This window comes from Stigmatopora argus, chromosome 13 (assembly GCF_051989625.1).
Source record: "Stigmatopora argus isolate UIUO_Sarg chromosome 13, RoL_Sarg_1.0, whole genome shotgun sequence".
Taxonomy (NCBI): domain Eukaryota; kingdom Metazoa; phylum Chordata; class Actinopteri; order Syngnathiformes; family Syngnathidae; genus Stigmatopora; species Stigmatopora argus.
In genome coordinates, this window is record NC_135399.1 from 16,938,078 (window position 1) to 16,963,704 (window position 25,627).

A 25,627-nucleotide genomic window follows, 5' to 3' on the forward strand; every position below is an offset into this window, starting at 1 on the left:
AAATGTAAGAATACAAATGATTAAAACGTACCAAAAATGCCCTCAATATACCCGTATAAGGTATAAGCCCACTCTGATGTTGTTAAAATATTCCAATTTGAATTCATGACCTAAAATAATATGTACACTTATTCTTTTCCAGTTGTTGACAGTTTATATATGACAAGGATTTGACTTCTTCCGGGTTAAATGTCTAAAAATACAACATGCTGGAATCAAACTAGAGATTACAAATCAGAAGATAACAAAAATACAAGTAATGTTCTGTTCTTCCAATGATGAGCATCTTTTAATCTGCTGGTCCTCCACAGTCACGTGATCACGCGGATTCTTTTTTTTTTTTTTTTTTTTTTGCAAACCCATCCAAAAAAAAGCGTATTCACACAAGACTGGCATTCGGACCAGCAGGACCTTTTCATCCTTTAAATTGCTTCTTTCCTTTCAGATTGCCCTGCAAACATCCCAGGTATGAAGCCAATGCGTTCTTGCTTTTTTAAAATGTTTGTAATTGGCGTGTGCATGCTGAGTAGGAACACAATAGCGAGTCGCACTTTATTTTCTTGCATGCAATGGGGATGAAAAAAATGAACATGATTGCATTAGGGATTGTCACAACGAGAGATAGAATGTCGTCCTTGCAGGATTGTGTTTCTGCATCCTGCAGACAAATAAAGACGCGTCGATTTTTGTCAGGCAGAAAGAAAAAAATGGGTAGGTTGCTGCAACCTTGCAAGGATTCGCCGTTTTCATGCGTTGTTTACACATTAAATCATCGCATTTTTGGCCATCGGGGATGAGATTCCATGCAAGTTGGGGATGCTTTTAAGGTCAAATTGTCATGACTCGGCAGAAATGTTGTGTTATGGTAGATATGGTGACAATAATTGTCATTGCAGGGTGTTTTTTTTGCTGAAATGGGGGTGAGGATGAGTTAATTGAATGATTTAGCACAGCTGTGTGTGTTTTTTTTCCTTCTTAAACATAATTGCTTGTGTGTTGTAGTAACAGGAATGACCTGAGATGGACAACATTGACATCCAGACAAAAAAAATGCAAGTAAAAGAGGTCACTAAATGATCAAATTAGTCAGAAAGGGGAAGGAATGTGGGTTTTTTTTTGGGTTTATTATTATTTTTAGATTTAATTGATTAGAGGCTGGCCACCAATTCAGGATGTCTCCGCCTCGTGCACATAGTTGGCTAGGGTAGGTAGGCTCCGGCACCCCCCATGACCCTTGTGAGAATAAGCGGTACGGACCATGAAAGAATGAATCATTAGAGGGTTTCTAAATGAATAATCATGAATAATCTGTCCCAAAGACCACAAATGAAACCAAAAAATCCAAACTTGAAAAATGCAGTTTTTATGTATTTCAACTCAAAACTATGAATAGAATTACTGTATGGACAAAAAACAATCCCTTTTTGAGGGGGAACAAGTCCAACATTGAAAAATCTTTTTTTCTAATCAATGTATACTAAACCTCTAACAGGATGAGAAAGGGTAACAAAAACATGTTTTAACAACCCAAAATATATATATATTAATCTTGTAATAATTGTCCCCTTGTAGGTGATGCCACCCCAAAGGCTTCCTGGGTGCCCGACTGTAAAAGAGAAGGGCTGAAAGTGGGTCTGTGTTGCTCCACTGGAGTCGACCCACCCCCAACACCCTTCTATATTCCCCGTGACCCGCCCCTGCAACAGTAGCCATCTTTATCCCGACCCCCGGACCCTTGTCACAAGCAATTACACCCCCTTGCCGGAGGGCCAAATCCAATGGCTATGGGTGGTCATGCTCCTGAGACAGTTTTAATCAACCTGCACCAGGTAAGCATTTTCCTAAAAATTGGGTTGCCAAGTCTGGTCCTCGAGAGCCCCTATGCCACGTGTCAAAGGGGCGGCCCGGGGGCCAAATTTGGCCCGCCGCATCATTTTGTGTGGCCCGAGAGAGTAAATCATGAGTGCTGACTTCCTGTTTTAGGATCAAATTAAAATGAAGAGTATATATGTATATTAAATTTCCTGATTTTCCCTCTTTTAAATCAATAATTGTCATTTTTAATCCATTTTTTCTGGGTTTTTAGTTCAAAAATCATTTTGTAAAATCTAAAAATATATTTAAAAAAGCTAAAATAAACATTGTTTTAGATCTATAAAAAACTGAATATTCAGGTTTTCTAATCCAGTTCTTTTAATCCATTTATAAAAATAAAAAAAACTAAATATTATATCTAAAATGATCCGGCCCACATGAAACCGAGTTGACGTTAAAGCGGCCGGCGAACCAACCCGAGTCTGACACCCTTGTCTTAGGATGTCGAACGTGAATGATAAGTGGAACTTGCCCCGGAAATGCGTAAAATAACAAACAGAATGATAGGAATATTTGTTTTCCGTTGAGAAGATGACTAAAAAGCACCTTCAGCCACATGTGATGTTAGCCCAAGCCTATGGGAAGATTTGTTGCCAAAATAGCTCTTGCAAAACGATGTAATTTACATTCTGGAATATTCTCGAATGAGTTCAACCACTGCTTCATTGGCGCTTTTTTCATTTGGCTGGTGGAAGCGATCATTTTCTCTTTCGGTATTGATTCCTTTATCCAATCAAAAGTTCATATTGAAGAGATTTTGACATTTGCACAGCCAAATTGGTCTCTTGTCAGTATTTCTAATGTACTCAGCTGTAGGTTAAATAAGGCAGTGAGACAATTTTCACATTTCTCCACTGTATATTAACCAAAATGTATATATTGTTGAGTTTTGCAAGGCACGCACAGACATAGCTGACAGAGTTGAATCAACGGGGGTTGGTTGGGTCGCTATGGGTGGGGAGGGGGGAGCTTTTCGCTCAAGCTATCCGGCACCGACCGAGCTGACTGACAGAGTTTGAACCAGCGGGGGTTGGGCTGCGAGACGCACCTGACCGCAATCCACTGATTGCACTTGCAGGACACTAGTATTGTGGAAAGCTTTTCCTCTTTGGAGGTTGAAACCAAAGCACCCCCGCACTCACTTTTGCCCTTATTATAGTTTAATTATTATAGAAAGCAGACTGGACAAGGCCTTTCGAGGAAAATTTCTTGAGGAAAAAAAAATGGGCCTGGATTGCAATTTGGGGCATTCATTCACAGTTACGAGCGTCCCTGGGTTCGATCCTGGGTTGTTCAGTTATAAAATTGGAATGTGCATGTGTAAAATGACAGCAGATGAACGCCAAAACAAGTTTTTTAGTTGTTGCGCTTTTGCAATCTCGCCATTATGTGCGGCGAAGCGACAATTCACACTCGTGATTCAGGGACGATCAATATTGATAAGGAAAGAGAATAGTTAAGAAATGGAGAACTAATTTGGTATCAAAATCAACTCACAAGCTGCGTCACACACACACGCACACACAAACACACACGTGACTGCGACGTGTGTGCTGATTTCCACTTTGCGAATGGCTTTCCTTCGTCACCTTCGCCAGCTGAGACTCGTGCTTGTTTTGCAAGCGAGAGTTGAACCATCTGCCACCGACTTGATAACAAAATGATTAAAAAAGAAAAATGGTGGCCATAATAAGAGAAGAATTGTTTGCTTAGCAACATGAAATCCAATATTGAGAATGGATTAGGTGCAATTTGACCAATACAGCTTTTTATTCAAAAGATGAACTATTGATGTTGCAAAAACAATAAGATTAAAAGGTTAGAATACAATGTTGTTTTGCAATCGGCTATATAATAATATGCAGGTGAACTTTCACATATTTTCTTTTAAAAAGACCACTCCTAATTTATTTTTTCTATACATTCTCTGTTCAAAATTGAGTTTAACATTCTCTCCCATCTTGTATTTTTTGGACACCAGAAACGTTCACGGGTCAGTGACATCATCCATGATAAACCATAAAAAAAATCAATAAGTTAAAAAAACAAAAATAAACTCCCCGTTACATAACTCTTCCATCAATACTAGAAACCAATCTCAGTCTTTTTTTTCCGATGAGACTTGAGTGTAATGTAGTGCAATGAAAAAAAAAAATGATCTCACTTACTACTTATCACCAGCATTCTCTATTGGGTCTGGCTCTTATTGCTTTTGGCTGCTAGATCGCTGACGTATTTAAACGCATCCTTTCCCTGGTCATTAGTGGCTAATGGAGCCCAAAGCGGAGAAATTTGAGAGCACGCATCATTAAGCCATGGACTCACTAAGGCTTACCAATCAGGAGGCAAGGATGCATTGCTCCCAAGCCGCTTGACCTATCAGAATCAGCATACGTTTCTACCGGGATACGGCACCCCCCGCCGGCCGTCGCTGTCTCCAGGGGCGCTCTCTGAGTGCGTTAGACATTTTCTGGCTGGCTATTTTGTTGTGATGACGTCATGTTATTCAAGTGTATCATGTTTGAAATATGGATTGATGCTTCTATTGTTAGGACAGTGCTAGTGTACAGCTTGGATCGAGTTGGCGTGATTATATATTATATATAAATGCAAGTTATGTTATGAAATGAGTGAATTAAGGTCATTTGTGGTCATTTTTAAAGTTGAAAATGTTGATTGGACCGTTTTTAGTGGGATATGGTAAATACTCATTGTTTACCAGATTAAAGGTTTACAGACTAACAAAAGGGGTTATGTCATTAAAAAGTAATCAACTAAAAGACAAATGTTTTGCTTGCAGATTTATACATTTTAAAATTTGATGTAGACTTTAATATGATAACACACGTTTGTTTATTCACACACTAAAACGTGTGTCTGTATAAGTTATCTGATTTGTGTTTAAAAGGTCAAGTTAACATTTTATTCTGACAAAATTGTTACTTAAGTCATATTTCTGTTGAAAAAAACACAAGAAATAAAGTAAAGATAAAAAGAAAAATGAACAAAAGCTACTAATACAGCTTGTCTATTTCTTCTTTTTTTCCCCCATGAAACTGATAACTGCCCTTTTACAACTAGAGGGTGCAATTGCACTAACATTTGATACTGTACTTTTTTTGTTTTTATTTTTCCAGGTGAGGGAGGATGAAGACAACGAGGAACAATCATTGGCCGGCCAAACAGAAGATGATGATGATGAAGAGTGGGAGAAAGCATTTTCCGTCCAGCACTTTTCTGACATTATCAGCGAATCCGCTTCGACGGGCGGAGATAGGATGGGACCAAACTACTCCGAAAAAGATTTTGAGTGTACGTGCGGGGTATGGAATCAAGCCGTGTTCCAACAACGGCGACACGTCGTACACTTTCTCCGTACATTGCATTTATGTCACTCGAGCGTTGTCTCCCCGTCCAGATCACAGACACTCACTTCATCACATCCATCACCCCCTTTCCACCCACTTGCCCGTACCCCAGCGATTACGCAAGAAGGCTCGCGGCCCGGAACGCCGGCGCAAAAGGAAACGGAGGAAAAGAAAGACGTCCCTGCCGCCATCGGAGGTCACGCCCACCATCCACGAGGAAGACGAGGAGGAGGCCGAGTCGCAAATAAGTACGCGGGCGACGTCCGCGACCCTCGAGATCGCCGACGTTGAAGCGCAGGTAATATAGGATTAACTAGAATATGTTTTAATGCACAGGTGTCAAAGTGGTGGCCCGGGGGCCAAATCTGGCCCGCCGCATCATTTTGTGTGGCCCGGGAAAGTTAAATCATGAGTGCCGACTTTCTGTTTTAGGATCAAATTAAAAAGAAGATTATAGATGTGTATTATATTTCCTGATTTTCCCCTTTTAAATCAAAAATTGCAATTTTTTGATACGTTTTTCTTTGTTTTTAGTTCAAAAATCATTTTGTAAAATCTAAAAATATATAAAAATATTTTCTGTTTTGCACTTTAATATGGAACATAATGATTAAAAGAGATTTTCCCTTACTAAGCATCATATTGTGTGGCCCGGGAAAGTTAAATCATGAGTGCCGACTTTCTGTTTTAGGATCAAATTAAAAAGAAGATTATAGATGTATATTATATTTCCTGATTTTCCCCCTTTTAAATCAATAATTGCAATTTTTTTATACATGTTTTTCTTTGTTTTTAGTTCAAAAATTATTTTGTAAAATCTAAAAAAAATAAAATTATTTTCTGTTTTCCACTTTAATATGGAACATAATGATCAAAAGAGATTTTCCCTTAGTAAGAAAAAAAGCTCGAAACACTTTTTTAGATCTATAAAAAATGGAATATTTAGGGCTTTTGATTTAGGTCTTTGAATCCAATTTTTAAAACAATATCTAAATATTATATTTAAAATGGTCCGGCCCACATGAAATCAAGTTGACGTTAATGCCTCCCTCGAACCAACCCGAGTCTGACACCCTTGTTTTAATGGATGAAATTAATCCCCCTTTATTACGATGGTCAACTAAATTTTTGTTCGCTCAATATACGCTCGCAAGCTGTGGCTCCAGAGCTGCATCTGGCTCTTTGCTCTGTTCTTTTCATGTCGGTTGGCCTTTTTTTTGCACCACGCTCACCTCCATCTCTCTCCTTGCTCTCAGTTTAGTTCGGAGAGTCAAGATCCCTTGGAGGAGGTTCTTCCAATTGACGCCGTCCGCACAGAGAATGAAATAAAGAAAGGCACGCTAACGCTCAAGAGGGATTTCCACGGGGGAGGCTATGATGTGATTGAGCACCGCCAGGAGGATGGAAAAGAGGAGGCGTCTGGCGACAGGTAACGGGATGGGCTGCTGTTTTTAAAATCACTGTGGTAATAATAATACTTCTTGGTCTAGTTACTATAATATCCATCTGTTAAATAACCCTTCCTAAGGTGATTTTCTACATACTCGAGTATAAAACGATGCTAAAAGTATTTGACAGGTTGCTGGTTCTTATTTTCAGATGCGTTATATTTATAGGCACTGTCGCAAATATGGTAGATTAAAAGAAAAAAAAAAGGTCATCCAAATGCGTAAATGGCTATATTCATATTTTAAGATGAAACGCTTTTTTGACTCAGTTATGCAACAGTTTTTCTTTTTTTTATATGTTGACCGGGTTTTAGTGCTCTCTTGTGGTTTGTCAGAGCATTTCAGAAAGAAATAGAGCATGCAGACTCCACTCAGAAAAAAACAGGTTTGAAGCCCCCTGATTGCAAATAGAGTGAATTAAAAATTGTATCTTAACATGGAAAATAAATTATGAATGCAATTGTATTATATTTCCAATTCAAATACATTTCAAGCATACACAGTAAATATTCTGCTCTGGATTCTAAAGAAAAGTTACTTAAGCACCACCAGACGGAGCTCAAGTACCACCAGCGCACAAACTCTGCAGTGCGTTTTATGTTTATTTATTCATTTTTATTTCTGGCACTTTTGCTCTATTAAACATCGTTTATCTCCGGTTTGGTTCCAAACATAAAAGGTTACATGTGGGGTCGTACTAAAATCATTGATTATCGTCATTTCATAGTTGAAACACGATGTTGAATAAACATTTATTTTAGGTACTATAATGGTAGAAAAATGTTGATTAAACCGTTTTATTGTGCAATTTTATGGTTGAAGCACCACGGAGATGAAATTTGACCAAGTGTCATTTCTGATAAAGCGGTCAGAAGGATTTAAATGTCTTATTTTGTGCGTGTTCTTTGTCAGGCTCACCTCGGCGCGGGTGTCCGCCGCCAAAACCGCCGCAAGCGCCGCAAGCGCCACAAATGCGAGATGGTTCTGCCGCAAGCCGTCCCGCCACCGCGTGGCCGGCACCCCGCGCTGCAACTACGATCTGAGGGAGCGTATTTGCATCGGCAGCATGACGGCGCTGGAGACGGCCGTCTATCAAAAAGTCCCCACGGATGAAGCCGAGGCCCAAATGTTGGCCACTGTTGACTTGGACGACATGAAAAGTGAGTGACCAGTCATTTAATCACATTTATTTATTGAGCAAACTTCCACACCTAATTTCATGGCGAATAAACCAACAAAAATTCCCCAAAGAACGATAAAAACGTAAATAATGAGCATCTCGTCTCAATTTGACCTCAAATCTGAAATATTGGCTTGTTAAATTCAACAAAAAATTGTTTTTCTGTTGTCTCAATACCAACAAATAATGTAGATCCCACAAAATAATATAATATATTTAACACTATATATATATATATATAAATATATATATATATATATATATATATATATATATATATATATATATATATATATATATATATATATATATATATATGTGTATATGTGTATATGTGTATATACATGTGTATATATATATGTATGTATATATATATATATATATATATATATATATATATATGTATATATGTATATATATATAATATGTAACATGTATCAGAAATAACCTATTTTCAATTTACTACTTCACATATTTCTGCTCATTCAAAGACAAAATATATCTTGTAAAATACTAACTTAAATTGATGGCCATTTTTTTTTTAAAAACACTTTACATTATCCTCACAAAACTTATTCTCTCCAACCTAAAATAAATTTAAGGTCATACTTGGATGACCTAAGAACACTTTTTTGACATTTTTGACACCTGAATAGGTGATATTAAAAGATAAACTTGAATCAAAGTCATAGTTTAAGTAATACTTTCAAAAATACATAAACATACTCCTTTACTAAAGTTGGCAAGTAACCTCGTAATAGTGGAAGGAGGACTTATAATTTCTTGCATGAAGTCACTTAATTTTGATTGTTTTCAGGCAATTGCTTAAATTGAGAACTATGTATGTAAACCTACGCATATCATTAAAATGGACATAATTAATCCCCTTTATTGAACCAAAATTAGCTGATAAAAATGGTAAAAAAATGCATGGACCCCGAAAAACACTGATACGAAAGCAGGCGTACTAAAAGAAAAATGGACAGTGAATTTCCCGAATACGGGATGAATAAAATTTAATCTAATCTAATGTAATCTATCAGAGCCTGCAGTCGATTCTCCTTCACAGGCGACCCTGCCTCTGGCCTTTCCTGCTTTGACACACTGGAGTAATCATTGACTGTTTAGAAACCGAAAAACAGGGCCGCTAAAAACACAGCTGCCGGGTAGCCATGTTTCATGGTGACAGGCCGTGCGCGCCGCGGCGACCTTTCCTTTTCTTTCTTTTGAAAAGGCATTAGTCCAGTAACGTGACTTACTGGCGGCCTCCGGGTTCAAATTTTGATGGATGGTTTGTAAAGTGAAGCCTAATTGCCGTTACCTGTTGGGACTCTACATTTGGACGTTTGCCATGACAGAAGTTCATGGAAGGATGTGAAGATGGATGAGGATAAATTGAGGCTTTTTAGGGTTTGGTGACCTTATGCTGAGTAGACAAACCTCTGGTGGGTTGTGGCCTGTCTGTGCGGAGTTTGCGTGCGCTTTCGTGGGTTTTCTATGGGTGCTCTGGCTCGAAAAATGAATGAAGATACCATGTGGATTTGGTCATAAATCGGAATGATATAAATGCTATTGATTGACTTTGAAATAAATGCCAAGGATTGTTACGGCCTAGTACGCATGTGCTTTCCCCCACATGTGCTTGTGTGGGTTTTTTGTGGGTGCTCTGGCTCGGAAAATGAACGACAATACCCTGTGGATTTGGCCATGAATCTGAATGATATAAATTCTACTGATTGACTTTGAAATAAATGCTAAGGATCGTTACGACCTAGTACGCATGTGCTTGCGTGGTTTTTTTGTGGGTGCTATGGCTCGTAAAATGAATGAAAATACCCTGTGGATTTGGCCATGAATCTGAATGATATAAATGCTACTGATTGACTTTGAAATAAATGCTAAGGATCGTTACGGCCTAGTACGCATGTGCATTCCCCCCACAGGTGCTTGCGTGGGTTTTCTTTGGGTGCTCTGGCCTGGAAAATGAATGAAAATACCCTGTGGATTTGGCCATAAATCTGAATGATATAAATGCTGCTGGTTGACTTCAAAATAAATGCCAAGGATCGTTACATTAAAATCTGACACGATACATGGAAGCATAGTTAAATATTCCAAAAATGGCTGATCATCTTTCTGCGCCAACTGCTGGGAATCGTACTCACGTGCTACCTGTGCCAAAGTAAGGTCAAGGAAGCGTTATTCACGGCAGACTTCTAGCTTACTGGCCTCACACGTTCTACTCCGATGCCCTCTCCATCGTGATGTTGGCACAACCTCAAAATCAATGGCCCGTGTGGTCGCGCCCCAAAACAAAAGAGCCACCGAGCCGATTCCGTTTTAAGGCCACGCCTTTTCCACGCTTTGCCGTGACAGCTCAACTTGTCTGCGTTCTTCTGCCCGGCGCAGGCGGTAGCATCTTCTCGGATTCTCGGATTGGACTTGACTTGGGTTTCATGGTGTAATTGTGGTGGACTAGCGACTCGGATTTGCGTCAATCGGCTGTCACTGAAAGAAGCCGAAACCCCCCTGGATGAGCAGGAAGCCCACCTGGAGAGAGGAGGACGGGAGGCGCCAGCGGTTTTGGACATGACCGATCCAGATGGAGCAGAGAAGCAGGCCGACGAGAAGCTCAACGGAGCCGAGCTTCAACGGAGCGTCCGCACAGGATCGGCGGGCTCGCCCACGCGGCGTCCGAGTGAGCACCAAGGCTCGCCGTTCGCCGTGGAAGGCTTCGGGGACTTTGAGGAGTTGGTTTTCAATTTTGACGACTACGACTTGCTGGAGTCCATCCACTCGCAACTGGGTTCTCCGGACGATTCCCCGCGTAAGTAGCGGAATATTTATTCGTGTTTGGATAGCAAAGTGTCTCTTCTGGTTTGTCATATGGATAATTTTGTAGCATTTTTTTATAAGGGCCAAAGAATCGATGGTTGTTTGTTTCCAGTCGTGGTAGAATGAGCTCCACTCCGCTATGGGCCGCTTTCATGACATCGATACGCGCCATTGAGCGAATCGACGTGCTGCTTGACTGTTGATGGCGCTTCCTGCGTTTGCATCGATCGGTCGCCGTGCGTTTGGCTTGGGGCTTCGCTACCGCTGGAGCGTAAAGACATTTCATTGACAATCTTGACTGGGCTATTTCCATCCACGTGTTTAGTCTGAGTGGCATTCGGGTGACATAACATCAGCAAACTGGGAGATTCCTCAGGGAAATTTGCTCCATGGAATTATTTTAGTTAGTCACACTGTATGGAATCTTAGCATAACAACAGTTGTGACGCTTTGAGTGTTGAACTCACCAAAATGCTGCTTGACTACAGTTATACTTGCCACATTTATGACACATGCACACTTGTTTTAACTACCACAAAACACACAGCACTCTGCAATATCTCTTTCTCTCTATATATATATATGTATATGTATATGTACATGTACTAAAATATATTATATTTGTTGAAAAAAAATGGTATATATATATATATATATATATATTTTTTTTAAGTACATGTACTAAATATATTATATTTGTTGAAAAAAATGGTGTATATATATATATATATACATTTTTACCATTTTTTTTCAACAAATATAATATATTTTAGTATTTCTGGGCATCATTATTGTCTCCCCATAGATTTGGTTAGGGTCTGTTTTTAAATAATGCATTCATTTGCTGAACCGCTTATCATCACAAGGGCCTGCGGGGGGTGCTTGAGCACATCCCGGCGAACTACGGGCCCCAGGCGAGGGACACCCTGAATCGGCGACCAGCCAATCGCAGGGCACAAGGAGACAAAGGAGAACCAATCATAACTAGAGGCAATTTAGAGCGTTCAATTAGCTTATTATGCATGTTTTAGGATGTGGGGGTAAAACGGAGTACCCGGAGAATAACCCACGGGAGCCCAGGGAGAACATGAAAACTCCCTACTGGGATCGAGCCCTCGACCCCAGAACTGCAAGTGGCAGATTAGGTGTAATCTGTGTTACTCTTGTTTCAATCCAGCAATGTATCACTCTGTGACTCAATAAGAAGCCAAAAGATAAGGAATGGCCAAAGTCAATCTAATAACCAAGTCATACATTCGAAAATTCCAGAAAACTACTTCTCAAGATAACACGTAAACAAAATGTTTTCTCGCAGGTCACAGATTCGAAGACAACCCCGGCGTGAGACGTCACTTGGTGAAGAAGTCCTCCCGGTTCCAGATCGGTCGCGCAAGCAATAGTTCCACGCCACTCTCCAGCCTGAAGAAGAAGAAACGAGCATCGGAGAAGAAGACTCACGAGGTTTTAGTTGCGCCGTTGGACAAATATGTGTCAATGCGCTTCATATCTCCACACGCGTATCGTGACTCGTGTCTGCTTTGCCGTCCCTCCAGTTGTTTGTGGAGCTCAACGAGTTGATTGTGGAGAAGGACCATGAAATGCGTTGGAAGGAGCGTGCCCGCTGGATCAAGTTCGAGGAGGACGTCGAGGAGGAAACGGACCGCTGGGGAAAACCTCACGTGGCGTCGCTTTCTTTTCGCAGTTTGCTGGAGCTTCGGCGCACCATTACGCACGGTAAACGGGCTTCGACAAGTATTTCTTTCCAAATAAGTTTCCGTAATCATGACTTAACATCTTTTCAGGTGCCATCCTTTTGGATTTGGACCAAAACTCCCTGCCTGGAATCGCCCATCTGGTGGTGGAGACCATGATCATCTCCGATCAGATCCGACCTGAAGACCGATCCTGCGTTCTCCGAGCTCTGTTGCTCAAACATAGGTGTGTTCGAAAACCTTATCCATTATTTATATGCCTTTAAGTTTGCTTTTCACTCGGAACAACCAATGAAAATGCTTCAGAAAACTACAAAACTGACGACTCGGAACTAAGAATCGCTCCTAAATCCAACTCAACTTGACTACACTTGATTGAAAATAGGCGTAAAAGTCATTGCAAAGGTCTGAAATGGCTATCTATGATCAAGTTTGTTGATTTTTGCCTTTGTTAATGACACTTAACAACATTTTATCATATCCTTTTAGAATAAGTGCTCAAGAAGACGTTGATTCTCATTTTCTAAGGGAATTTGATCCGCTCATTTCACAAATAATTCCGATCCAATCTGTTCATTTGTTTAGCGAAACATCTTAATCTCAACCCCCCCCCAAAAATCGACCCATGGAAAGACACCGTCTTGTCCTGGTTTTTCTCTTTGCCTTTAATTGGTAGGGATTTTGGATTCGTGTTAACATATGTACGACGACGTATGAAACGATCCAATCTCCCGTCTTCCTTATTCTTTTGGTTTTGGTGTTATAAAAAGGCTGACACAGGGAAGCCACACTGGGAATTTCCAGAATGTTTGCTTTAACAAGACTTGGCTCATCATCTGAACTTTCCTGCGGTTGACAAGGCTGCAGATGTCGGAGCTGTTCTGCGGTCGGTCGTGCCCGAATCCAAAGCCAAGACCATTATCGATGGTGCTCTGTGTAAAACACTTCTTTGCCATACACTTCCATCCAATAAGAACACAAAATGACCTTAAAGTTCAGGAGATAACGCAACAAAAGATCAGCATTTCTACGGATTTTCCACCAAAATAGCCATCATTACTAATAGTTCATTTGTTGCCTGTTTATAAATACAGTGGTCTCCATCCGAAAAGATTGATTTGACAGTTTCCGATCTGTTTCTGGGGATGCCGTGACATCATTGTGACACTGCAACTTTTAATGGACTTTGACTCATAATATTTTTTCTCCTTTGACCGAATTCAAATGTGTTAAATCATGCCGTAACAGTCCATGTTTTAGTGTTGTAGCAACTATGTGTCCACTACAGTTAAAGTCATTTTAGGACAACCACTTCACTTTATTGCACATGTGGAGTTTGTTTAGCTGCGTCAAGATATTATTTACAACAACAACAAAAAATCTATGTATGAGCGATTTAGGCCTTTCTATATATTTTAACTGATGCTTAAAAAAATAATGTAGATGTGATCCCAATGTAACATGATGAAAAATTTGGGCACCATTCAATTCAATAAACAGCCTCAAATTTGAAGGAGTTAAAATCGTAAAAAAAATTGACCGTTCTAATTATATTTCAAATCTATTTGTAATTTTGAAAAGCCTGTCAAATGCCAATTTGGCTGCAGTCTATTATATGCCTTAAAATAGTCTCAAATATCCACTTGAACCAACTCGTAAAATAGAATGTATCCATAAAAGCGCCAATCAGAAGCAGGTACGCAAGCCGGGCGATTGTTTGTTTGATTCTGACTCAACCAGTTAGCCACGAAGCATCCCAAAATTTGATATAATGTATACATCTCTATTATATGCCCGTATTGTGAACACCGTGACAGTCCATCGCTCCCCCAAAGGCTTTCTTTCCCACATATTGACTTAAAGCGCTAATGACATGCCAGTGAAACTGTCCTAAAAGCGTCACGGCGGTAATTGATTAGACGTATAGATTTGAAGGATTACGTCATCAAAATACATTAGCCTGTCAAAATGCATTAGCGGGACAAAAACAGCTCATGCCTGTCGAAGTAGAAAAACTTCGCCAATGGGAAAAAAAGAATGAAAAAAATCACCTTTATCGTAACAAGTGGCAAATCAGCCAGTGTCTAATTTAATTCCTCGATTTGGGAAGTGAGAGGATCATTAATCAACACGTTTTTGACGATTCCGTCACTCGATATGACCGACGATGGCACTCCAGCGCAAAGCAGAACAGCTAATGCGACTAAAATAAAGCAATCGGGCCAAAATTCCAATTGGGCCATGGTGCGGTCATTGTCAGCCTTTCCACGTAAATTCCCGGCATATCACTGGCAGCTTCCACAGGGAAACCAAGCCTCCGTCATTACAGTCATTATGAGACAGACATCAGATTTACAACGTGGAAAGAAACACATCGAGATGCCGTTAGCGTTTGGCTCCACGTTCGCCCGTTCGGGCGAATCGGAGGATTCATCATGAACGGCTCTTTTTAAAAGAACCACCTCCTTTAGTCAAGAGCTTGTTTTGTCCAAGTTTGGTACCATCATACTGGAGTAGACCATGTGGTCTTCATGAGAGGAGTGATGTCACCATTGGACTTGGTGGACAGTGATGAATTTGAGATGACATCAAAGGGAGTTGAACATTGTTGCGCTTAACGTTAATGTCTTTTCACAAATGAGCCTTTTAGCATTTAGCCTATCCCCAGAAATTCAAGAGAACTCTCACTTAGGGCGCCTCAATATTCCACAATAAGGGTGCTTTCCGAAATGCCATGACGTTCCACGCCCTCCTTAGATCTGTTTGAAGTGACATTTAAGTGTTTTTTGTATCACACTTTCCAACCTTCTTGCATTTCAGTCACCCCAGCGACATGAAGCATCGTTTCCACCGCCTGCACTCATCGGCCAGTCTTCACGGCAGTTTTAATCACAACCATGTCCAGGACACCAACTTGCCCTTGGTAGCTGAAGAAATAGAAGAACAACGAGATGGCAAAGGACCCACGTACGACCCCAAACAGGATGTTTTTGTCAGCCTGTTTGTGAGTACGCTTCACTTTCTGAGTGCACCTAAAATTCATCAATTGCATTTTCTCAAATTTCCTCCCTCCCTTCGATTTTGCACAATATTTAAACCTTTTCGGGAAGCTTTTTGACAGAGAGAGCAATAAATAATTCATATTTTCAAATGTTATTCCTTGAAAGCCATACTCAGAATTGACTAAAACTCAAAAAGATATGAAAATGTGGGCCTTCTTTTAATAATTTCCCCATTTTTAAAGTCAAAAAGTCCCTGAAATCTTTGTTACGCTGTTGCTAATCAATGAAAATCATCAATTGCATTTTGCAAACTTCCTTCCTCCCTTCGATTTTGCACAATATCTAAACCTTTTCGGGAAGCTTTTTGACAGAGAGAGCAATAAATAATTCATATTTTCAAATGTTATTCCTTGAAAGCCATACTCAGAATTGACTAAAAGTCAAAAATACATGAAAATGTGGGCCTTCTTTTGATAATTTCACAATTTTTAAAGTCAAAAAGTCCCTGAAATCTTTGTCACGCCATTGCTAATCAATAAAAATCATCAATTGCATTTGGCAAACTTCCTCCCTTCGATTTTGCACAATATTTAAACCTTTTCGAGAAGCTTTTTGACAGAGAAATCAATAAATAATTCATATTTTCAAATATTATTCCTTGAAAGCCATACTCAGAATTGACTAAAAAACAAAAATACATGAAAATGTGGGCCTTCTTTTAGTCATTTCACCACTTTTAAAGTCAAAAATGATGATTGAAGGGATGGTAGAGATATTGACGCTCTTATTAGTGCGTTTGGAATTTCCCTATTTTAGTTCAGAGCCCTATGAAGCCATCAAAAGAGCCACATGTGGCTCACGAGCCGTAGTTTCCCTACTCCTGCTTTAAAGGAACCGAAACAATGCAGGCCGCATGCTCTTGTTTCTTCGTCGTTTTTCTTACGGGAATCCCGCGACATAATTTGACCCAGCCGTAATCAGTTCCCTCTCTTAAAATTAAATAAGTGTTATTGAAATATAAATCCTTGTGGGAAACCTGTATTTGTTAAATGAGATTCTTGTTCAAGTCGGAGGGAACGCTTGACCGCATGCGTTGAATTATTCAATGAGTCACTTCTTTTGAAGACTTCTTGATGCATGGACTGTGAATTTTCTTATGCGCGAGGTGATGTCAAACGTTGGCGTTTGTCGTGGTGCGTTTTGAAATTCAAATTTGGGTGTGTCAATATGCAATCTCATAGGGAGGTGGAATATGTCAGGGTTGGCTCAATAAAATCAATATAATTGCTCCCAAGCCACTTGGTGCTGTCACATCATGTTGCGCCGAATAATCATGCCGATCCTCTGTGTGTACTGTTCTTCCTCCAAGAATTCCCTCCACCCCGTATCTCCGGAGAGCCATCCAGCGGCGGCCAGATCTTTGAAACTGCTCGCCAAGATACCGAGAGATGCCGAAGCTGTGATTGTTTTAGTTGGTAATGGCTGTTGCTTTAAGACACAATAGGACTTGATTTTTTGGGGGGGGGCTTTCACATCGGTACACGGTCGATTGGTTGCCGGTCTTTTGGTCGCCGGTCTTTTGGTCGCCCGGAAGGTTATTGATAATTACCATTTAAATCGTTGCTCAAATTCCCTAAATACAAACTGCGAATGACTATTCAGTCATACTTAATGCCCTCGTAATTATTAGGCTAAAGAAAAGCTCCAAATTTCCTGGACTTTTGTTGTTTTTTTGTTGGAGAACTTGTTAAGACCCTGACTGAACTGACGTCGCTTCTTAAAGGGACAACGCATGTCCATACAAACTCTTATAGTACACTCACACGTGGGCTCAGTGAAACTGCTCATGGCCATTGTTGGCTTTTATTCATGCGTAGACCGTGTTGTTTTACCTTGTTTTGTCGCCGGTCTTTTGGTCGTCGGTCTTTTGGTCGCCGGTCTTTTGGTCGCCCGTTGTCGCGGTCCGGGCGACCAAAAGACCGGCGACCAAAAGGCCGGCGACCAATCGACCGCACAAGTTCTCGTCGATTCAAGTGTATCATTAAATTTCATTTTACTTCAATTTGATATAGCCACACCAACTTTGGCCTCGTTTTTTAACAGCTGGAAATAAAGTCATGTTTTTGTTAAAAAAGCCAGATATTCTGGATTGCATTTTCTTCCAGGCTGCGTTGAGTTCCTGGAGCAGCCGGCGATGGCCTTCGTACGGCTGAACGAGGCCGTCCTTTTGGAGTCGGTCTTGGAGGTCCCGGTTCCCGTCCGCTTTATTTTTGTCCTCCTTGGACCCAGCCAGTCAAATGTGGACTACCACGAGATCGGACGCTCCTTCTCAACCCTCATGTCTGACAAGGTACGAAACAACGACGGTGGTATTCGTTCAGAAGTTCCAACCGTAACCATCGTGGTGGTATTAATCATCCAGTTGACGCGTATTGGCGTTGAATTTCAGAACTTCCACGAGGTGGCTTATTTCGCGGACAACAGGCAGGACCTTCTAAACGGTATCAACGAATTCCTGGACTACAGCATTGTCATTCCTCCATCAGACGTGGAGGGCAAAGACCTCCTGAAGACCGTCGCAGACTTCCAAAAGCAAATGCTGCGCAAGCGGAAGGAGAGGGAACTAAAGAAGCATCAGTCCTCGTCCGGCATGGAGCAGAACAACAAAGGTAATCAATCGATCACGTCAGGGAAAAATCGCTCTAGCACATCACCCACTCCTTCATCTAGACGTAACTCAAGAGGAGGAAGAGGACGGAGACCAAGAGATCGATCCATTGAAGCGTTCTGGGATCCCTTTCGGAGGACTGATCCACGACATTCGACGACGCTACCCGAACTACGCCAGCGACTTGAAAGATGCCGTGGACATGCAGTGCGTCGCTGCTGTTATCTTTATTTATTTTGCTGCATTGTCGCCCACGATAACCTTTGGAGGCTTGCTAGGTGAGGACAACGTACACGTCTTCCATTTTACACTCTGAACCAGAAATGCCTGAATATCAAAGGTTCTCCAAAACATTCCAGGATTTCATTGTAAACAAACAAAATGACTTTTTTTCCCCAATCTGGTCTCTTACAAGTGTAATCAATTGATTCTGGTCTGGTGGTGCTTGTCAAAACTTTAAACTATTTGTGCTGGATCTGCACCTACAGTCAGAACCGGTTTGGAGACCTCTGCTATTTTTCCATTGCCGTTCTTAGGAAGCAAAATGACCGTATTTTGCCGTTTAATATATTCATTTAACTATATTAAATGATTTTTGCTTTTTTGAGCCTCCCGTTTGTGCGCTATTTAATATACCCCTGCCGTTTAATATTACCCGGATATATTAAATGGCAACTCGGCTTTTTTGGCAAGATTTGTATGGTGTTCATGGGGGCATCATTATAGATACTTAAGTTCATTAAAATTCCAAGTCAGACTTTATTCAGCAGTAAGTAGTTTTAACCTGAGCACTAAGTAGTTTTAGTCTGCAAAACATTGATGCACCCGTCACGGCATAAAGAGTGCGCAGTGGATCGTACCTTCCCGTTTGTGCGCCATTTAATATACCCCTGCTGTTTAATATACCCGGGTATATTAAATGGGGGGTATATTAAACTGCAAAATACGGCAACATGACGTACATGGTTACGCCTAGGAATAAAGCATGTTTGTTTGTTTGTTTGTTTTTTGAAGGGGAGAAAACAGAAGGCATGATGGGAGTGACTGAACTGATTGTTTCGACCGCAACACTAGGAGTCATTTTCTCACTACTGGGTGGTCAGCCTCTTCTCATCATAGGCTTCTCGGGACCCTTACTGGTGTTTGAAGAAGCATTTTACAAGGTAGCACGCAATTATAATCCATATTTGAAGGATTTCGTGTCATGTTTTATTCTATCAAGAGATAACAAGCGTGTCTTGTGGCTCAGTTCTGTCAGGCCTACGATTTTGAATACCTGACCGCTCGAGTGTGGATCGGTTTCTGGCTGGTCTTCATCGTCCTGGTGATGGTGGCGGCCGAGGGCAGCTTTCTGGTTCGCTTCATCTCACCCTTCACTCAAGAGATATTTGCTTTTCTCATCTCCCTCATCTTCATCTACGAGACTTTTTCAAAGCTCCTCAAGGTAATTGCGATGACCGTTTGATCGCGTTTGATCAGATATGTCTAACGTTGGATGGGCTTTTTTTTGTGGAGGTGTTTCAAGAGCATCCGTTGATGTCGTGGTACCCCGGCCTCCCGACCCTTCCGCCGGAGCAGCATGACATCCAGAACCAACCCAACACGGCTCTGCTGTCTCTGGTCCTCATGATGGGCACTTTTTTTCTGGCTTTCTTCCTCAGAAAGTTCAGAAACAGTCGTTTTTTAGGTGGCAAGGTAATCATTTCCATCTACAGTAGACACATTACGGATGCTGTTGTTTTGCACTCTCTACCGGCCTTGATTCAGGAAATACTTTGTTTCTTTGGACCCACAGGCCAGAAGAATCATTGGGGACTTTGGGATTCCCATTTCTATTTTAATTTCAGTGTTGGTGGACTACACCATCACTGACACTTACACACAGGTAGGGTGGTGTAGAAAGTCATCGGAATTTCTCCACACAGTCAAACGGCCATTGACATTTGGCCATTTTAACGTCTGATTTTTTTCTCTTTGTTGTGCTTTGTGGAATTTCAGAAACTCAACGTTCCCTCCGGTTTTTCGGTCACGGCTCCGAGCAAGAGGGGCTGGTTCATCAGTCCCTTTGGTGACAAGCAGCCCTTTCCTACCTGGTTGATGGGAGCGTCCATTGTACCCGCCCTTCTCGTATTTATTCTCATTTTCATGGAAACCCAGATCACTTCGTAAGTGCACCATATTCCCACTGACAATTATTGTTATTTTATCCCAGAAAATGTCACTATCAGCTGAAAAAAAAAATCCAAAAAAGTAGAAATTAGTATTTGTCCACTTGCTTACATTTTCGGAAGCCCTCATAAAATTCGACTCTTTTTGTAAGAACAAATGTTAAGCTCATTCATTATTTTCTTTTGACGTGGAAGATACATTTTGACAGCTTTTCTTTCAAGATCAACAAAATATTTTGTTTACTGATTATTTTTGCGCCAAATATACTAAATGCTTCTTTGAAAATTTGCTAACAAATGCCGTCTGTTTTGCATGAGTCAAATTGCTAAAAATAGTTGGATCAGTCTCGCGCCCACTCATCAATATTGAAAAAAAAATGTTGTTGGATGATTCTAATGGCCGAATGCTCATCACAAGATGCCGCATCTCCGTCCTATTTCCGTCCTGTCGCCCTCTCAGCCTCATCGTCAGCAAAAAGGAACGTCGTCTGGTGAAAGGTTCGGGCTTCCACCTGGACCTTCTGCTCATCGTCATCCTGGGCGCGTTCTGCCCGCTCTTCGGCCTGCCTTGGCTAACGGCGGCCACGGTGCGCTCCGTCACTCACGTGAACGCCCTCACCGTCATGAGCAAAGCCACGGCGCCCGGAGAGAAGCCCATGATCCAGGAAGTCAAAGAACAGCGACTCACGGGGCTTTTTGTCGCCGTACTTGTCGGTAAGCCTAATCATTTCCATCCTAAATTGCCAAAACAAACAGACTCAAGGACAGTTTCTTCCCAAGAGCCGTCACCATACTCACCTCCAGTTTTATACCCAATCTAGACTCAATCGAGTACTGTCACTGCACTCGACGCAAAATGCCACAACACGGCCAGATGCATATCAAAAAAATATTCTCCGACTTTTACTTCTTTCTTAGCACCGCAAATGTTTATCTTGCACTTTGATACTTGCACTAAAACAGCGTAAATCACGTTCCGCTAACCACTTGAGTCACTTTTTTTAACCTCACTTAATTTGTATATATTAGTTTTTGACTACTTATTTACGTGTGCACTCTATGGCGACGCTTTAATCAAATCAAATCAAATCAAAAGCCTTTATTGTCATCATACACAGCTACGTATAACGAAATAGGTGGTGCTACTCTAAGCTTTCCAAAGTGTGTTTTCCCCGTAAAAAAAAAAAAAAAAATAACATAAATAGTAGTGTAAAAGTATAAAAAGTCACATCCCGGCTAGGTGAATTCTAGAATATTGCACAGATTTCTAAGATATTGCACATTTTAAATCTCATTGTACTTGCATAATGACCATAAAGGCATTGAATTCAATTCAAAATGGCCCAAAACTGTGCTTTTTAAAATGTCATTTCAGGCATGTCCATCGTCATGACCGACGTGCTGCGCCTCATCCCGCTCGCTGTTCTCTTTGGCATCTTCTTGTACATGGGGGTCACCTCCCTGACGGGGATCCAGTTATACGAACGCATCACGCTCATGGTCACGCCGGCCAAGCACCACCCCGACCACATTTACGTCACCAAGGTAACGGCACGTTTCCGGTTTGCAGTGCTATTTGAGCAGAAAGATCATTCTGAAAAAGTGAGGGAAAATCGGGCACTTATTCCGTGTACTCGCACAAACACAGACAACAGCAAGAATATCTCGAGTCTAGTCGCTCGCCGGCGTACTCTGTCATTAGCGGTTGGACGGCAGAACGCAATCCGGCCGTGGCTGATTGCAGACAAAAGCCAAAGCGGCTCCGTTCTTAGAAGTCATGTTGCTTCACTGGGCAAAGGAATGACTGTCTTTAGCGTTTGGGATGTTATGGATTCCAGCATTGACGCAGATGCTCAAGAGCCTGAGTGATGACATTCACATGAAAAATGTCGAGGCTCGGGGCTTCCCCTAACAAAGGTCGCACTGACATCTATTTGCATAACAAATACATTTTTATTCAAAGTTCATATCATAGCAATCAAAATGAAAATACTTAAGGTCAGTGGTTCTTAACACAAATCCTCATGGTCCATAATATCCAACACTTATATATCACATATATATGCAAAGAAAACCACCAGTATGGAGTACTTAGATTGAGCTAAGAATGAATTTTATAAAGAAAAAATGCATAAAACTAACCGAAACTGTTCAATACACAGAGGTCAACCGTGACATTTATAATAGATTGTGTGTACCCAAACAATTTTGCAGTTTTTTTTCATTTAAAGTCACTTTATTTTTATTGAAAATGTTGTGTAACTTGAGATGGGATTCAAAACAGCCTAAATAGTTGCCGGGTTAGAATTGAACTACTATACAATTCTCTGCTGACGAGATTAGATGCAGGTGCGCCGCAGGAAACTCCACCTACCAACCACACACCTGTGCTCTGTCATGCAAAATACAACCAGACCATTTGCAGCATGTGACAGTTTTTTGGGTGCTGGTAAAGTGGGACATTTTTTTTGAGGAAAGGGTTTTTTTTTAATAATGAAGGCTGTCACTCCATTTCCTTCATTGAAGCAAATTCCCCCCTATATATTTTTTGGGGGGGATAACCTCAATAAATAAGCAACTCAGCTGTCAAAGCTCTGCAATGAATGCAAATGAAGTATTCTTTGATAAAAGCAAAGGTAACTATTTTGAATAAAAAACAAACTTTTGAACATTAGTGTAAATATTTGTAACTGTTAAAAATACTTCCACATCATATTATTGTGATTTTTATTTTTGTATAATTGTTCATGCTCAGTATAACATTTTTTATGAGTTTGGAGGGAAAAAAACACTTATTCATTCATTTCTATTTTTATTTTTTTTTCTCCTGGGAAATAGACTATTTTAATTTCCAGCACATTGGATGTCATGTGTTAGGTTGGGTTTTAATGACATTATGGATTGTGAAAGGATTGATTATTTTCTCCCATGCTTTCGGGGTGGGTACCCACGGCTAGCTCATTAAATAGGAAGTAAAAACAGCTGCACTGTAAATCATATCATAAATTGCCTAACTGTCAAAATGAACCCCATTACTAGCAATTCACTGGTTTACTCTATTGTTCACTTGTTCGTGCTGATAAAAAAAAAAGTTTAATATCACGATTCAGTGCAACAACTGTCAATTTCCAAAGATTTGCATCAGTATGACAGCAGTCCTTCTCCACAAGATGGAGCTAAAAACGCAAGTGACCGTCCCGAGACGGACGGACGGAGATGTCAGCTGTCAACTCCTCGATGTGTTTACCAAGTGTTCCACGCTGTGTCCACAGGTGAAGACCTGGCGAATGAACATGTTCACCCTGATTCAGCTGGGCTGCATCGTGGCGCTGTGGGTGGTGAAGTCCACCGCCGCCTCCCTGGCATTCCCCTTCGTCCTCATCATGACGGTGCCGTTGCGCCGCGTCATCCTCTCCAGGATTTTTGAGGAACGTGAGCTCCAGGCGGTAGGTCGTGCGGCTGGGGCTTTCCAGCAATTGTCTCACCCCCGCCCCCTCCTGGAACTTTGGTCACTTTCTTTTTTTTCAAATAAGGATGGATTAGAACCGGTTTGCATGGGTGGGTGGGTGTCCAAGGCTTGCACCTCCAAAAAGCGAATGCAAATATTGAGCTTCAAATTCCTTGAAATGGAAACATCTCTGGTTTCGACCTGGAAACATTCAAATCCCTTAATGGCTCGATTGATGTTTTCGTGGTCAGGCGCTCGAAACCGGGGAGAAAATCCAACAGGTTGAATTTGTTTATTCAAAAGAGAAATTCTATTGTTAGATTCCAAAGCAGAAGAAATTTTGAGGTGCTTAATATGCAGTTTTTTGGGGGGGGAAAACACTTTGTATGAATGCACAGTGACCATTTTTAAGGATTTTTGGGGGCTATTTATTAATATATTTTCCTTCAACCTGAGCGATCTAACCTCTTTATCTTCACAGTTGGATTGCGACGAAGACTCGCCCAACTTTGACGAAGACGGACGGGATGAGTACAACGAGATTCACATGCTCGTATAAAGCGTAACGACGATGACTGCCAGTCGGAGGGCAAAAACACTAGCACATGTGCGACAATATAGAAGGATAAAAAAATATATATATATTTTCTTTGAGTAAAAACAAAACAACCAAAACATGCAAACAAAAACAGATGTACATTTTCGCAAAATGTTTGGGCCTGCTGTAGCTGCTGAGTTTTTACTTCCCTGCAATTGTTGGTTCGTCCCTTTTGCTGGAGTCAGTGAACACGCCAATTAATTCCCTTTAATTACCCAGCAGGCTTTTGGGTATATGTGCAATGATATTGGTTATAATTTAGACCACTGAAGGAGCTCGGTTAATGAATGTGTGTGTGTGGGTGGGTGTGTATGTTATGATTTCTCACCTATGAATACTTAATAGGTCTGCGATTTTCTTGAGATAGCAACTTGGAGTCAGATATTTAGGAAACATTCCCGTAGAAGCCATCTCTTAAATATCCCACGCTCCCAAATTACACCAAGTTTGGAAAAAAAATCATATTTGTAGATTTTAAACGTATTTAAAGCATTTTGAATGGCAACTTGTCCCTGCCAATCACAGCAAGCTCCCTGGCAAAGATGTAAACACTTATGAGGAGACTGTAGTAGGCCAGGGTTAGGGAACCTGTGGCTCCGTAGCCACATGCGGCTCTTTTGATGACTCTCCGCTAACCTGTGAGCTAAAATATGGAGTTCCGAACACACCAATAGGAGCGTCACGTTACCACTGCGGCGTTGACACTACTTCTAGCGCATTTTTGCATAACATAATGTTGTCAAAAGAATTCAGAGGCTTTTTGTACTTTCAAAGCAGTGGAAAACCAAAAAAAAACACATTTTCATGTACTTAAAACTTGCAGTATGGCTCTCAAGGAATAACATTTAAAAATATGAATTGTTTATGGCTCTCTCTTTCAAAAAGGTTGCTGACCCCTTTTGTATTCTAATCACTTTATACAAAAGCCCTTGCAAATAAGTAACTTCAACTTTATCGTATGTTTTGCCAAGCAATTTGTTTTTAGATTTACTCTCCGACTATTAATGCTTCAACTTTATTTGCAAGTTAGGTGTTGGCCCGGAGTTGAAAGGACATTGCGTCGTTTGGCGTACTTGAACCCCCGTCACCCCCCTCCGTGCCTTTATTCATATTTGTGCTTTCATCTCCCTGTACACTTTTCACATATGTCATGAATAATATAACAAAACACTTCAGCTGAAAAAGCAGAGAAACTAAGCAAACACACGTGTAGCGGACACGCCAGGGAGCAGTTGAGTGTTGGCAGGGGCCATGAATGATGTATTGTATAGCATGGCAGCGAATTATAATGTAGCATCTGTGTTCGCTCGTCGGGGTTTTCGCCC

General features: G+C 40.9%; 1 protein-coding gene across 1 annotated transcript; it reads left to right on the plus strand.

Moving 5' to 3' along the window:
* The first annotated feature begins 380 nt into the window (after positions 1 to 380).
* On the plus strand, positions 381 to 24,406 carry slc4a3 (solute carrier family 4 member 3). The gene is made up of 23 exons (XM_077616981.1): positions 381 to 466; positions 1,573 to 1,829; positions 5,013 to 5,187; positions 5,294 to 5,541; positions 6,500 to 6,672; positions 7,604 to 7,851; positions 12,022 to 12,167; positions 12,260 to 12,440; positions 12,509 to 12,644; positions 15,239 to 15,422; positions 16,790 to 16,895; positions 17,586 to 17,770; positions 17,870 to 18,089; positions 18,151 to 18,366; positions 19,103 to 19,251; positions 19,338 to 19,532; positions 19,604 to 19,783; positions 19,884 to 19,973; positions 20,087 to 20,253; positions 20,717 to 20,970; positions 21,632 to 21,801; positions 23,529 to 23,702; positions 24,186 to 24,406. The coding sequence occupies exons 2-23, from the start codon at positions 1,779 to 1,781 to the stop codon at positions 24,261 to 24,263; spliced, it is 3,726 nt and encodes a 1,241-aa protein (XP_077473107.1). The 5' UTR covers positions 381 to 466; positions 1,573 to 1,778; the 3' UTR covers positions 24,264 to 24,406.
* The last annotated feature ends 1,221 nt before the right edge of the window (positions 24,407 to 25,627 follow it).